Source organism: Lonchura striata, chromosome 10, assembly GCF_046129695.1.
Source record: "Lonchura striata isolate bLonStr1 chromosome 10, bLonStr1.mat, whole genome shotgun sequence".
Lineage (NCBI taxonomy): Eukaryota > Metazoa > Chordata > Aves > Passeriformes > Estrildidae > Lonchura > Lonchura striata.
Genome location: NC_134612.1, coordinates 4,760,581 through 4,775,844, shown reverse-complemented (window position 1 = coordinate 4,775,844; position 15,264 = coordinate 4,760,581). Strand labels below are relative to the sequence as shown.

Sequence of the window (15,264 nt, the reverse complement as noted above, 5' to 3'; positions counted from 1 at the left end):
GGAGGGAATGGGTTGGTTTGACCAGCTGTTTGTTTTTGGATGTTGAAGTGATTCCCTCTGTCTGCATGGAAGCCTTTGGCATCAATAGAACAATTTTTTTTTTTTAAGATTTGAGTACAGTTTAGATGTTTAAAAGAAAGCTGATCTTCCATCCTTGTGACAATGAGTTCTTCTCTCATGGGCAGAACTGTCTGTAATGCATCTCTGGCTAGACTGATGATATATTCAGACTTCAGACTCCTTGCTTCTGTGATTTGAATGTTCTTGGGTATCTGCACTTCTCTGAAACACTTTATCAATTTCCTTCACGTTTTTTTCTTGATCTCTGCATTTTAGTTCCAGTTCTTCCATTTACTGCATATATTCAGATTTGGGAGCTTTTGGTTACAAGATCTTGCTCTGAGTTGTGGCTGACTGGTCATTTTATAATAGCAAGCTTTCTAGGGTCAGCAGGTGAATATGTTCTCCACAGGAATTGGTTGGTTACCTCTGGGAGCCTGGCTTGCAGCAGCTAGCAAATGATTTTGTTGCCTTTTGTGCGGGTCAGACCCTTCTCCTAGGGGAGTCTCTGCTAATATTCTCATGGGTCATGCTAAGTGTACAGTTAGTTTTTTGGCCCTGAGAACATCTTTAGGGTAGTGTTTTTAATTTAAGACATTGTATACCCTTTTTACTTTCAATGGTGTGCTGCATCTACCTTGCTTTTGCAGCACTCTGCATGTGGGTGCAGATAACATATCTACATGCTGAGTGTTTGTGCTGATGGATATTTTCTATATATTGACACATTCCATGGGTCTCTGTCTCCTTTCAGCAAACAAAGAGTTATACTGTGGACCTCCGTGCAAAGCCAGAGTACCACAAATTCCTTATTGGTAAGGGTGGTGGCAACATCCGTAAAGTGCGAGACAACACAGGGGCCCGCATCATCTTCCCCACCTCTGAGGACAAAGATCAGGAACTGATCACTATCATGGGAACAGAGGAGGCTGTCAAAGAGGCACAGAAGGAGCTGGAGGCCCTCATCAAGAACTTGGTATGAACTTTTTCTACTTTCTTGCCTCTCACTATTGCAAGGTGTAACGAGTCAGCATGAAGGACCTGTGTGTCCTAAAACCATTTGCTGCCCTTTGTGGGAGCTCAGGAAGATCCTTCCTTGCCTTAGAGTGAGGTTGTAAGCTGATTGCTGTTGAGTGCAGCCAGCTCATGCCTATAACCAGTACAGGTGGGATTGAATTGCTGTTGTGTGTTGGCAGGATAACGTGGTTGAAGACTCCATGGTGGTTGACCCCAAGCACCACCGCCACTTTGTCATCCGTCGAGGACAAGTTCTCCGTGAGATTGCGGATGAATATGGTGGTGTGATGGTCAGCTTCCCGCGCTCCGGCACCCAGAGCGATAAAGTCACCCTCAAGGGAGCCAAGGACTGTGTGGAGGCAGCCAAGAAACGCATCCAGGAGATCATCGAGGACCTGGTATGTTGTAGAAAAACCTTTTCTTCTGTACTCTGTTCCCTCAGCAGTGTCTTGCTTGAACCTGCTGTAAGTCCAAACTTTATGTGAACAAGTCCCATGGTAGTTCTTGGATTTGAACCTTTGCTGTCAACATACAGGATCTGTAGACTTTCAATCCTGGGTAGCAGCTCACTCCAAAATGCCAGTGCTGTATGAATTAATCTCCTCTGACAATCTTCCTGTGTTTTAGGGGTGGAAGTAGGAGGCCACTGCTTGATGTACATCTAGCCATTAAAAGATTGGAGCCTTCTTGTGCATCTCCATGTCTGGCCTTGGGCAGTGGTTGCTTTCAGGGGTTTCCTGCACTGCTAGTATTGGCTTTTGGAAGCAGTCAAGTGTCAAACTGTTCTCTTCCCATCTATCCTTATTTTTTTTTCATTTCTTCTAATGCTTCTCCTCTTCAGAGTATTAAAGAGTTTGAGCTTTGCTCTAGGAAGCCTTTAATGTCCTGAGTTAAAGGCAACCTTCTTTAAATCCTCCGCTCTTCTAAGAGAGGTTAGATTCTTGGAAATTTTCAGTTCTTTCCCTGTCAGCCATTGTTATCTTTTTTGACTCTTTTGTCCATTTTGGATTTCACCATGCACAAACATCCTGTTTTCTGGTGTGAAAGAGGCTGCATCTCAATAGAACAACTCTGCTTTCCCACAGGAAGCTCAAGTGACAATCGAATGCACCATTCCTCAAAAGTTCCACCGCTCCATTATGGGCCCCAAAGGGTCCCGGATCCAGCAGATCACCCGGGACTATGGTGTCCAGATCAAATTCCCTGACAGGGAGGAAAACCCAGGTATGTCTGTTGATGCATTTTTGGGTAGTAGTTGGGATGGTCAAATAAGTGTAGTGTAGCCTACACTCTGTACCAGTGGGTATGTTCTATTTAAAATTTATGGAGAGAACTGATCCCTGGTGTTCCTGCAGTGTCCTTGAATCTGGGGTTAGCATCAACCTTGTCCTCTTGGGAAGGGAACAGTTTCAGGAGGTCAAACTGCAGACCTGGGTGTTGTGAACATGTTGTCACTGCAGAGTACAGGGAGAGCAAGGACTTAACCCTGACAAAAAAGTGATGTCTCTGAGCTCTGACTGGTGGCCTTAGGATCTGGAGGAGGGAGGTGATGAGCGAGGAGGGGGCTCTGTGTATTGAACACAAGACTTTGCATATTTTCAGCCCCTGTTGTGGAGCCAACTGTGCAGGAGAATGGTGAGGAAGGTGGGGAAGGCAAGGAAGGGAAGGACACAGATCCCAGCTCTCCGAAGAAATGCGATATCATCATCATCTCCGGCCGCAGGGAGAAGTGTGAGGCAGCCAAGGAGGCGCTGCAGGTGTGTGGCTTTCTCAGTCCCTTACCCTGTTAATGTGGTGATGCTTGGATATAATTTGTGGTGGTGGTAGTAGAAGTCCAGGTGCAATGCAAGTGGTCAGTGATGTTGGCTGTAGAGGGGGTCTGCACTGCTCAAGGGAAGCCCCTCTGTGACTTAGCCTGGCAGCTTGAATCATAGTGCCTGCCTTTGTAATTACTAGTGCTTGTAAGCAGTCCCAATAGCCATAAAAGCATGACATGATTGTTTTATGGAGCACAGCTGAGAAGAGGAGGAGTCTGGTTGAGGCTGAGTCATTCCAGGTTCAGCAGACCTTGCTATGCTTCTGTAGTGATGTTTTCCAAGTCTCTGCTAGACTGAAGCCAAGCATATGAAAGCAACCTGTCCTACAGGTGGGGTTTCAGATGGCTTCTTTCAAAAATATGCAACAGGTCATTTTGGTGTTCCCATCTGTCCTTTCTGTCAAATTTGTATCCTGGCTACAAGGGAATGTACCTCTGTTCAGCAACATGTTCTTTTGGGCAAGCAAGTATATGGCAAGCTAGAAGACAGGAGAAGCTTTTCCCCTGGTAAACTGTGCTCCATCCCTTGCAGGCTCTGGTTCCTGTCACCATTGAGGTGGAAGTTCCCTTTGATCTTCACCGTTACATCATAGGCCAGAAAGGAAGTGGGATCCGCAAAATGATGGATGAGTTTGAAGTAAGTTGTTGCCCTTCCTTCCATGTCCTCTGTCCTGGAGAATCTGTAAGTGACTGTGTTGGGGGTTTGGACAGTTACAACATACTGAGGTCTGCCATGGAATCCAAGGCTCCATAATAGGAAAATGATCCCTGTGTATTCTGGACCCTGGATCCAGAGCTTGGTAGGTTTCATGCTGAAGCTGTACTATTGGTCTTGGTGTTGTGAGTGTTGCATGACTTGTTTGGTGTCTGCAGTGATTCCTCATCAGTGTGAGAGTTGTTTGCCTCCTGGGCCCTGGGAAACAGCTCTGCTGTGCCTACCAATTTAGGAGAATTCTCCAGAGCTTCTGGGGCTGATGCAGGTTGGCTGCAGTCATTGTTGTTGAACATATATTTGTTTCCTGGCCTCTCTAGGCCAGCACAGGGGCAACAGAAACAGAGTTGTATTCAAAAACCATCTAGAGATGGTCCCAGGCAACTGACTCCAGGTGGCCCAACTTGATGATCTTCAGAGCTCATTTAAAACTTGAGCCATTCTGTGTTTTTTAGGCTGCCTGGGTGGGAGCTGGTCTTGGTGCCAGGGGAGACCAATGAGATGCTATCTTGCAGTTAGAGGCATCACAAGTGATACAGAATGAGCAGTGATAATTGCTACTTGTTACTCAGGTGAACATCCAGGTGCCTGCTCCTGAGCTGCAGTCAGATATCATCACAATCACTGGGCTGGCTACCAACCTGGACCGTGCCAAGGTCGGGCTCCTGGAAAGAGTGAAGGAGCTGCAAGCTGAACAAGAGGATCGGGTAAGGCCTGGGCCTGTCCTTCCTTCCAGCCAAACATGGCTTCAGCCGTTGGGCACAGACTCCTGGAACACCTCATTTTTAGGGACACCCTTAGCTGCTCTGTGGGTGTGGAATGGTCATAAATGGGTTATTCAAAGGTAGCTCATTTACCATGAACTGACAGGAGTGTTTGGGAATTAACTTTGGATTGTCCATGTCTCTCTCGCACCTTCACATACTTTTGAGACACTGGTGGGTGGGAACCTCACTGTGCTGCCAGTCTCTCTCTACCTAGTCTCACTGAATTCTTATACAGCTCTGAATAATAGGTTAGGGATGTTTGCAGTTTCCCTCTGAACTTGGCAAAAGCACAAGGCTCCAGTGGATGGATGGCTTGGGTGCTCAAGCATGGCCCTGCAAAATCTGTTCCATGCATCTCAGAAGCCAGAAGGAAATGCTGTGACTTACGTGGACATCACTGGAACAACCATGGTGTGTTCCCTGCTCTCACTCTGCTTCTCCTGTTCCAGGCTTTGCGGAGCTTCAAACTGACAGTCACTGTAGATCCCAAGTATCACCCTAAAATCATTGGGCGGAAGGGAGCAGTGATCACCCAGATACGCACAGAGCATGAGGTCAACATCCAGTTCCCCGACAAGGATGATGAAAGCCAGGTGAGAGATCGGGCAGAGTGCAAGGATGGCTAGTGGTTGTCTCTGAGCATCTGCTCAAGAGCTTTGAACTCTCTCCACTGCCTTTGGATAAGGTGGATGGTGAAGGGAATTAGCAGGGAGAAAGCTTGCTCGGCTGCTTATGAGTTTGGTCGCTCACACATTTCTGTGCCCCAGGCCCAAGACCAGATCACCATTACTGGCTATGAGAAGAATGCTGAGGCTGCCCGGGATGCCATCATGAAGATTGTTGGTGAGCTGGAGCAGATGGTTTCTGAGGATGTGACTCTGGACCATCGTGTTCATGCACGCATCATTGGTGCACGTGGAAAAGCCATCCGCAAAATCATGGATGAGTTCAAGGTGAGCAGTGGGGCAATGCCACACAGGTCGGGATGGGCCTGAGCAGCCACGTTCTCCTGTGGAAAGAGCTTGGTGCTGAATGAGGCTCACATCTTGTGGTTCTTGTGTCTTGTGCCTGTTCAGCATCTTCAGCTAGAATAGATGTGAAAGAAAAGCCAGTGCTTCCCTGCTCACTCCACCAGCATATGAGCTGCATCTGTAGCCCAGGGCACCCTGATGTGCCCAGGGCACCTGGGCTGTCTGGACACCATAGTCAGACACCAGCTGAAGCATCCCCACACTCCTCAGCTCTGTGTCATATTTCTCTGGAAGCCAGGCCAGGAGCTTTTCCTGTTTCGCTGGAACCTAGACAGAAGTGGAACCTGGGAATGCTTTCTCAGTGCTCTGGATTACCTCTGCAAGCAGCACTGAGTTCTGTGCTTCTCTGGAGCCTTTTTGTTTGTTTTTTTGCAGACAGGGGTCCCAGATGATCTTGAGAGAGAGGAGGGGGTATATATGTCAGCTACTCTGATTACTGGAAGTGGGCAGCTAGACCTCTTGCTGGGAGGCTCTGTGAGGAGGCTGTTCCCAGACCCCCCAGCTACTTTGAGCTTAATTTAGGGAATTCTTCCGGCTTTCCCCTAGCCCACTGTGGATCCCCTTGACTCTGGGAATCATGGCACATTCTTAGGGCTGTGGATGTGGCAAAGTTAGCTGGCTCTGGAAGGTCAGGGACCTCTGCCCTGATAGCATATGGCATCAGCAGTAGGCTTTACTGCAGGGCCAGCAGTGAATGTGAATACTGAGAGGTGGGATTCTGGAGACTTGCATTTTGGCTGGGCTCAGTTATTGAAACAAACTGGTTCCCAAATGAGCAGCCTTTGGGTTTGGTCCTGTCTTGTTTAGATTTCTGGCACCCATCTGGAAGGCAGGGTGTGAGAGAGCACAGTGCTTGTGTGTGGGGTGCACTAGGCCAGCTCTATAAAGCCATTGTTAGCCAGGATTATTCTGTGGCAAACACTGAAAGCTCATTGTGCTTTTCAGTGATGGCTCAGTGGTAAAAACGCTTGCAGCAGTGTGAGGACACTGTCTGGAAATGCTGCCCCTCTCCTGCCTGTGCTGCAGGAGCTGCCTAGAAAACAGCCTCTGGGAGTGAGAGCAGCAGAGGCTGCTGGAAATTGGGTCCTTACTACAGACTGCTCTGTTTCCCTCCACAGGAGACTGGGCAAGCTTTGGGGCCAGCTATATACCTGCTGACCCCTCAGTGTCTGAGCTGTGGAGGTCTGAAACAGACTTGTGGCTGTGAACAGACAGTAATTAGGGCATCAGCGACAGTGATCTGTGATTCCAGTGACAAGGTCATGGGGAGTCTCTGGCATTTCAGATGTGCAGGTATCAGTCTTACACTGTTCTTTGTGTTACAGGTGGATATTCGCTTTCCCCAGAGTGGAGCTCCTGACCCCAACTGTGTGACTGTGACAGGACTCCCTGAGAATGTAGAAGAAGCTATTGATCACATCCTGAACTTGGAGGAAGAATATGTAAGTGTTCAGCAAGTCCATGATGGGGCTTAGCAAGAGCTCCCCCTGCCACACAGCTGGATGTCTGAACTATGTCCATGTGGTATTTTCTTCCACTGCATCAGAGAAATTGAGCCCTGTGTGGGTGGCTGTCAGCCTCCACTGCAGCTGTCCCTCAGACCAGCTGGACTGCCTCTTCTCCTAATGTCCAGAGAGGACAGTGAGTGAGAATGCTGGGACACCTCAGGATGTGCATGTTCTTGCCTTGTAACAGCCTGCAGCCTGCACCATTTAAAAGTTGTAGCCCTCAGACTAGTGCAGATACACCATTTTTGGACATTGTAGAACAGGCTGGTGAGCTTCAGCAGTTTGCAGTGTGGTGAGATGGAGGGGTGGGCATTTTATTCCAGTTTGAGGAGCTATCCAGATGCCCCCTCACTGGTTGTGTTACTGCAGCTTGCAGATGTGGTGGACAACGAGGCAATGCAGGTGTACATGAAGCCCTCCTCACATGAAGAGTCCAAGGCCCCATCCAAGGGCTTTGTGGTGAGAGATGCCCCCTGGGCCACCGTCAACAACGAGAAGGTGAGTGCTGCTTGTGCTGCAGGCTGGGGGCACAGAGCATGGGGACACTTCTGTCTGTGCTGGGGACACATCATTCTCTCTCCTTGGTAACAGAGAAAGCAGCTTTTAGCTGCTCTCTGTGGCCTGAGCACAGGCCTGGGCTCTCCTGTCCAGCTTTCAAAGCACTTTCCCAGTGTCTTGTCACTCTAGCTACGTCAGTGTGGAGCTGTTGGGGAATGGGGGATCATTACCAGAAAGTGTCCTGTCAGGCTGTGTTATTTTTAGGGGTAGGGCCTGGGACTTGAGACTCATGCTGCAGCACAGAACTGGCTCAGTGTTTGCAGCCCTGAGATGGGACATGTGACAGCTCATCCTCAGCTGCCCCAGTGCTGCTGCAGGGCTGGCCTGACCCTGTTCCAGTGTCCCAGTTACTGAGCTGGGACCCTTGGAGCCCTTTGCACCTTATCTGCACCCTCCTCAATGCCACCTCTAGGTTTCCTGGGGCCACAATGAGCCTTTTTATCCCCTCCCCATTGTCTGTCCTCCTGGGATATCAACAATGCTGCTTAGCTCAGGGCCTCACCACATAGGTTCACAGCAGGGCAGAAGCTTAACTTGTTCCCTTTTTGTTTGCTCTAGGCCCCTGATATGAGCAGTTCTGAAGACTTCCCCAGCTTTGGGGCTCAAGTGGCCCCCAAGACTCTTCCCTGGGGACCCAAACGATAATGACCTGGAAGCAGAATCTCCTCCAGCCCGCTGACCTGACACTAACCTGCCACAAATACTTCCTGTCTGAAATCTGACCCAGCGGCTGGAGCACAAATCAATTGTCCCAAGAGGTCTCCTAATGGTGTCTGGAGTGCTAGACCCCATCCTGCTCCCCTCAGCTATCACCGTGTCTAGGACCCACCCTCATCTCTTGATGGATATTCTTTCCTCCTTTGGAACAAGACTTCCACTCAGATTCAAACACTAAATGTGTGTGTTTTTGTTAGAAACTTCATAATTGACTCCAAGTGGCTAAGATTTGCAGCTTCCCAAGCGCTAGCAGAGCAATCTGCTCTCTTGAGCATGTCTGACTAGGCATTCTCGCCTTCATTAGGAGACCTCCTTTACTGTGGCTAGGAATCTACTTCCTGTCTCATGACCTCAGGAAATAAATTTCCTTGACTTTATAAAGCCAAAACGTTTGCCCTCTTTCCTTTGTGTTTATCCCAGGCCTTACCTTACCTTTGTAGAGTGCAATCAACTTTTTTTCCTTTTAACTGCCAAAAATTCATTTAATGCTGATAGCTGACTGTGGGGAGAGAGCTTCAAATTATCTATAAGGTCAGAAACCTGCTTTTTAAAGAAACAAAACTTCCAATAGGCTGTAAAGACAACAGAGATGGAAGGGGCCAGAACAACGTATGACTTCCCTGGTCAGGAAAACACCCGTGAGCACAGCGAGCGCGCGTCCCTGCGCCGCACCAAGCACAGCCCCAGCCTGCACACTTGACCAGTCTTCCAGTGCTTGATGACAGACCCCCACTCCCTGTTCCCCCTTGCCAGCAGTGTGAGCAGGCAGGAGAGCCAGCACACGGCTGTGTGGCCGGATGGGACAGGCTTGGCTCGGCTGAGGTGGCTGCAGTGACGCGGCTCAGGAGCAGCTGGTGGGACACACAGCCTGGAGAAGCTGTAGCTCGCTGTTGGTGCTGCAGCAGCTCGGCATGAGCAGCGGGCACACCGTTCCTGTTGCCTTCTTTCTACCTCAAACAGCAGTGTGATGGGGGCCTCTCTATGGTTGTGGGATAGCAGCTGCTCCAGCTGTCACCCGGGCAGCCATAGCAGAAGCGTGGAGGAGAAGCAAGAGGAGCCTTGTGTCTCCGCACAGCTGTGAGAGCTGCTCCAGAGGGAAGCAGAGCATGGTGGTGCTGAGGCAGGCTGTGAATCCATAGGACTGCATGCTGAGCTAGCACAATGCTTGGCCCCAGGGCCGTGGGTGCAGCTGTGCTGTAGCCCTGGGCTGCAGAGGTGGTGTGAGCCAGGCTTCTGCTCCGACATTATTGGGGGTTGATGTGTGTGCTGAGCCCTCCTGAGACCTCCATCACGTGGTAGAGGGTGATCCATGATCTCTACTCGGGGCCTCTTGCACCTGGGCCCTGCCACAGCTTGCTCAAAGGGTGTTGTCTGAGCTTCTCCAGCAAGGAAAACCTCCATGAAGGAGGGAGGCGTGTAGTGTGGGCTTTTTGTGTGCCCCCACTTCCCTGCATTGGTCCTGCAGAGCTTGTAGTGTGATCCATTCCTCTGTCCCAGCTGCTTCAGCTCTTGGACAAGCAGGAGTCCCTAGCCTCTCTTCTCTAGTGCTACTGACAGAGCACAACTGTGGCAGGCTGAGCCCAGCTGCCTTGCCTTTCCCTCCTTGAGGCAGGCCAAACATGCCGATGCTTTTCCTTCCTGCAGCAGCTCTTCTTGGCAGAGACTGCTATGCAGATGTCAAACCAAAACCTCACAGTGCTCTCCTGTAGCCTGAGAACTGAGTGAAACGGACCATGGTCCCTTGTGGGGTGCCTGGTTGCTCCTGAAGGACAGGGTGGCCTTGCCTCCAGCACGGGAGAAGGGGAACTAGGGAGGCACCTTCCCATCTGCGTCTGTCAGAAAATGGTTAATAGCCTGTAGCTTAGGTCTGCCCTGCATCACCAAGCCTATCACCCCCTCCTCCTCTTTATGCCCCCGTGCCCTCACCAGTTGCACAGCAAGGCTTGAGATACATCCAGGGCACCCACTGCCTTGTGCTCATGCCCCACAGCCCAACCTTCCACTCTAAAGAAGGTCATGAAGTGATTGTACCTAGTACTGTCCCCCCACCATCCTCCTTCCGCAGCAGACTGTGGCATGTGTCCATTTCTTCTCTTTGACGTCTTCCATATTGTACGTTTCCATAGCAATGATCCCTTGGCCTTAACTTTGGAATTTGGAGACTATATGCAAACATGTAAAAAGGCTCATGAGTATGGATGACACTGGAATTTTATAAATTCTAAAATAAAACCTGAAACAGCTTGGAGTGTGGTGGATATTATTTCTGCTGCTGGGGTGAGATACAAGACAACCCATGCAGGACTGGGTTTAGCCAGGGATTCAAGGACTTCAAGTTTGCACACCTGAGCTTTTGCTCGTGAAGGGGTGGGACTCACATGGCAAGCAGTGGGTTGAAGGAAAGGGGTAAGAACAGGAAAGGGGTGGGGGCTGTGCCCTCCCAGTAGAGAAACACAAACCCGCTTGCCTCCAGGCAGCTGTGCTGGGGATGCTGCTGGTATAAGGAGGAAGGGGAGACATCAGCCATAGTCCCTCTTGCTCAGCTACTCCACAACCAGGCCAGGTGATGTTCACATTTCATCTTAACCTCCACAGCCTCAGGCATGTCAGGTGCCAGCCATGCAGTCACAGATGCAGTAAGGAAACCCGAATGCTCAAGTGGATGGGAGGTGTGAGTTGGCTGCCGTGGTGAGTCCTTACCCTGCCCCAGCACCACACCCTGGGCCGCCCAGTTGGGCTCAGCAGCAGGTGCCTCAAAGGTGATGATGAAACCCGAGCACACGGCCAGCAGCTGCCAGTCAGTCAAGGGCAGGCTGCCGTCCTGGTCCCTGAATGCTCTGTAACTGAGGGAGCAAAGTGCAGCAGGTGCTGACTGAACTCCCTAGCAGCTCCTCCTGCTCCCAGCCTGGCGTGCCAGAGCACAGCAGAACCAGCCCTCAGCCAGCTCCTGCTGGGACCCAAGTCTCACAGGTAACCCAGCCCTGGGGGTTTATTCACAAAACGCCTCCCTCCACAGCAGTGTCCAGTGACCCTCCCCACCACCCTGCACACATGTCCAGCACACGCTCAGCCCTGGCTGAGTGAGGGACCCCAGGACCTCAAGGAAGTGGGTGGACAGCGTGGACCTGGCTAGAAGTCGCTCTGCTAAACAAAATGTTTGCTGTGGCAGACAAAGGCAAAATCCCAGCCTGAGGAAGGAGAGGGCAGCCGAGCCAGGGGCCTTGCTCTGCAGGACAAAGTCCCGTGGTGCATGCACCAAGGTGAAGTTCCTGTGCTGTGCAGGCTGCTGTTATGGATGTGCCCATGGTATGCATGGGGCAGAAAATCAGAGGTGAAGGCTATGAGGAAGGCCTGAAAGCAAGGAGATGTACAGCAGCAGATTCTGCAGCTGAGGACACCCCATCCCCACTCTCCTTCATGCCTGTGCTGCTTGTTTGGCTTTCTGCCTTTCCTTGCCATCAGCCTGACAAACCAGCCATGACACTGGGACAGCAGACAGCCATTCTCTTCCCCCAGTTATTGCCAAGCAAGGCCCAGAGCATGACAACTACCCAATGGCCATGGCTGGAGCTGCACCTTCTGCACAGGCAGACCCTCTCTGAGCTGCTTCCCTCATCACGCTGCATCTTTCAACACCCAAACAAGTTCTCCCAATTCCCTTACTCCACCTGCAGCCCCCTCACAGCCCACTGCTCAGGTGAGTGATGACCTCCAGGATGGAGAACCAGGTGCCAATGCCCCCTGCCTGCTCAGCCACAGGCTGCTGGTAGTCACAGATGCACTTGTGGGCATCCAGGCAGATCTCCACCCCGTTGTTGAGCAGGGTGAAGAGGGGTGCCAGGGGGACAGGCTGCCACAAAGATGGTGGTGAAGCCAAACTGCAGGACTAGGAGAAAGAGGAGGAAGAGGAGCAGGGAGGCACAGATTGAAATGACAGCATTAACTGCAGCATCTTGTAGCCCCATCCTGTGGGGAGTTGGAGCAGGCCTTCTCCCTCCAGCCCCTGCAGGCTGCTCAGGGTGGAAGCTCCTTCCTCTGGGAGACTCCTGCAGTTCCTGCCTCTCCACACCAGCTTTCTCTCTCCCAGCACCTCTCAGCACTCCCCAGCCCAAGGCCAGTCCCTATCCATCTCCAAGAATTCATCAAGCAGCCCTTTGATCCCCAGCAGCTGGTGGCCCACAGCCCAGTGTGCCTGCTCCACCAGGGCTGACTCCCCCTCCTCACCCTCCTTCTTGGTTGAGAGGAGCTTCTGCTTACACCACCAGCACTTCAGCCCTCTGGAGGAACAGAAGAAGGGCTGAACATGCCCTTGGCAACCTGTGTGAGCTCAGGGATGCATGATGGCTCTGGCAAGCCAGGGCATACTGATAGGCTGGCCACCTCCTGCACGTTGATGATGCTGATGTTCCCCACCCTGATGTCCAGCAGCTCCTGTACCAGCTCCGTGGGACATCCACTTGAGCTGCCCTGCAGGACAGTGGAGCCCTCAGCCTGCTGGCACAGGGAGATGGGAGCCGAGCAGGAGCAGGAATTCCCACCCACCCACCAGCTGGGAAGGCCATGCAGGGGCTGGTCTGTCCCAGCTGGCACTCAGCTCCTCACTGCAGATCCCCAGAGAGCTCAGGTAGTCTGTGGGACAGCCGACAAACCTGCAGGAGCCAGGGCAGAGTTGTGGGTGGATACCCCAGGCACTGAGTCCAGGAATGCATCCAGAGCAGCCCCAGGGAAAGAAGGGCTTGTCTGGTTCACACAGAGCCCTCTTCCTGTTTGCCAGGGTGGGACAGAAGGGCTGATGATGGGTCCCAGACTGGGACCAGTTAGCCCACAGCCACTTGGCACTGCCTCAGCCCCAGGGCCACGTGAGTGCTCCCACTCTCTGATGGGATGGTCCCCGTGCCACAGTGCTCCTTGCCCGTGGTGGCAGCAGCACTCTCCTGTCCTTTAGCCCTGCCCAAAGGCCCAGGAACCTGCTTCTCAGGAGCCAGGGAAAGGAGGGATGGGGCTCTGGAGGAGAAACTCAGAAGCAAAATGAAGCGGGATCCCACAGCTGTCCATGGGACAAGAGTGGTGACTGGGGGGTCTCTGGGTCCCCTGGAAAGCAAGGAGGCTGCAAACCCCATCAGAGCCCCTCAGAAATGCAACTGGTCATGCAGAGTGGGACATCCAGGAGCACTGGGGCACTGTCCCCCTTCCCCTGCAAGCTTGAGCACCGCAGCCCCTCACCTGCAGAGGCACCCAGAGCTGGAGCTGCTGCACAGCAGCAGAGCAGGCTGCAGGGTGCTCTCAGATAGGGCACCACCTTCTCATGTGCTGTGTGGAGAAGGTGACTCCAGCAGGAGATAAAAGATAAGGCTGCTGGCACCTGCACATGTTTACGTGGGCAGCACTGGGGTGACTGTGCTGGTGTGGATCAGCTGGTAGAGCTGACCCAGGAGATGAACACAAACACATCACACCCCTGGCTCCCCTCCTGTAAAAGGCCCCCCATAGCAGGACACATCCTCCCCTGGATCCAACAATCCACTAATCAAGGCTGCATTTACCACAAGGGGATTGAAATCTGGAGGCAGATCACTGGGTACCTTTTCAATGTGCATCCCGGCAGAGTGAAGCTCATCCAGAAATTTCTTCCTCCAGGTCCTGTGGATGGCAGCAGATCTCTCCTGCAAGTCCCTGTTCTCACAGTGTCCTGCTTCCAGCTCAGCTCCTGGGGGATGGTTTCCCACACCAGGACCAAGTCTGAGGCAATGAAAGGGATCTCATGGTGGAACCCAAAGCCATGTTTGTCCTGCAGGTCTCTCTCCTTCATGACTTGGTGCTCTTGTGGGGCTGGGCATTGTCTTGTGAGTGAAACAAGGAGCTGAGGGAAGGATGTGCCTGCTCTGGAGGGGACTCCAGCCACTTCACCTGATCCTAGCACGGGAAGCAGGAAGCTGGGAGGGTTGATTAACAGGATTGAGGACTGCACCTGTCTTGTGAAAGGGAAGGACTGGAGCACCTGAGTAGGATGAGTCGGCTGGTGCCTGCCAGGGCTTGGGGGTCCAGTGCGCTCTGAACATGATGTATGGACCAGCTGCCAGCTCCAGGCATTGAACACTGTGGCTATGGACCAGCTGCCAGCTCCAGGCATTGAACACTGTGGCTTTTCCTGAGCTCCTCAACCTGGCAGACCCTCTCCTGCCCCAGCCTCTTCTGCAGGATGGAAAGGAGTCAAAACTCCAAGCTCCTTTTTCCCTCACCTGTTCTCATGCAGCTGTTGCTGAAGACACTTCCATGCTCCTCTTGGCCAGGGCTGTGTGGCTGGGCTGGGGCTGAGGCGTGTGGGATGAGGAGCACAGCAGTTCCCCCAGGCAGCCTGGCTGCAGCAGAAATGGGTTGTGACCACCCACCTGGGGCATTTCCATGGCCTCTTCACCCACTGCCACCAACCTGCCCCACCAGGCTGCAGGGGGAGGGCTCATCTGTGGAGCTCCTCTGTTGCAGGGCAGAGCCTTTGTGCCCCTTCCTTCCTCCTAGTGCTGAGCAGCAGGCCCAGAAAATGGGGTGCCCGTGGCTCATGGACACTGCACAGTCCCACCACCCCTCCTGGCAGTGCCAGTGTCCACATCTGGGGACGCCTATCATCAGGAATGTTTCCAGGTGGAAAGCAAGGAGACATGAGAGGTCAGTGGTCTGGTGCACTGTTCTCCTGTCACGTCACCACCCAGGCCCCATCTGAGTGCCCCTCTTCTCCACCACTTCAGCCAAATTCATGTGGTGGAGCAACCTCCTCTTGCATCTTTTCTCTGTCGCTGTATGGAAGGACTTTTCTTTGGGGTTACCCAGTTCAAAGGCATGTCCACCAGTGTGTGTGATCAGTCAGGAAGCACAGAATCTCCTTAACAAAAAACATCCATGTCCTGAAAAGCTTTGGGGTGATCTACTCCAAAAAACCCCTCCATCACACAGTGAGAAGCCCTTATGCCATCTGGAGCACAGGGACAAGCATCTCTGCTGAGGAAGCAATCCAGCCCCAACTCTCCACAGTGCCTGGCAGTGTGTGGATAACCAGATGCTGCTCCTTTGGGGCAGCATCTGG

At 52.2% G+C, this 15,264-nt stretch overlaps 1 protein-coding gene across 3 annotated transcripts in view; it reads left to right on the top strand.

The window, feature by feature from the left end:
- Positions 1-10,429, top strand: part of HDLBP (high density lipoprotein binding protein) — a 38,702-nt gene extending 28,273 nt beyond the window's left edge. For all 3 annotated transcript variants that reach the window (XM_021547066.2, XM_021547065.2, XM_021547068.3), the window contains exons 18-28: positions 815-1,036; positions 1,257-1,475; positions 2,163-2,301; positions 2,680-2,834; positions 3,426-3,530; positions 4,178-4,312; positions 4,822-4,965; positions 5,140-5,325; positions 6,729-6,845; positions 7,281-7,409; positions 8,028-10,429. In XM_021547066.2, coding sequence (XP_021402741.1) covers positions 815-1,036; positions 1,257-1,475; positions 2,163-2,301; positions 2,680-2,834; positions 3,426-3,530; positions 4,178-4,312; positions 4,822-4,965; positions 5,140-5,325; positions 6,729-6,845; positions 7,281-7,409; positions 8,028-8,114 — 1,638 coding nt within the window. In that variant the 3' untranslated portion in view covers positions 8,115-10,429. The remainder of the gene's footprint in view (positions 1-814; positions 1,037-1,256; positions 1,476-2,162; positions 2,302-2,679; positions 2,835-3,425; positions 3,531-4,177; positions 4,313-4,821; positions 4,966-5,139; positions 5,326-6,728; positions 6,846-7,280; positions 7,410-8,027) is intronic.
- The last annotated feature ends 4,835 nt before the right edge of the window (positions 10,430-15,264 follow it).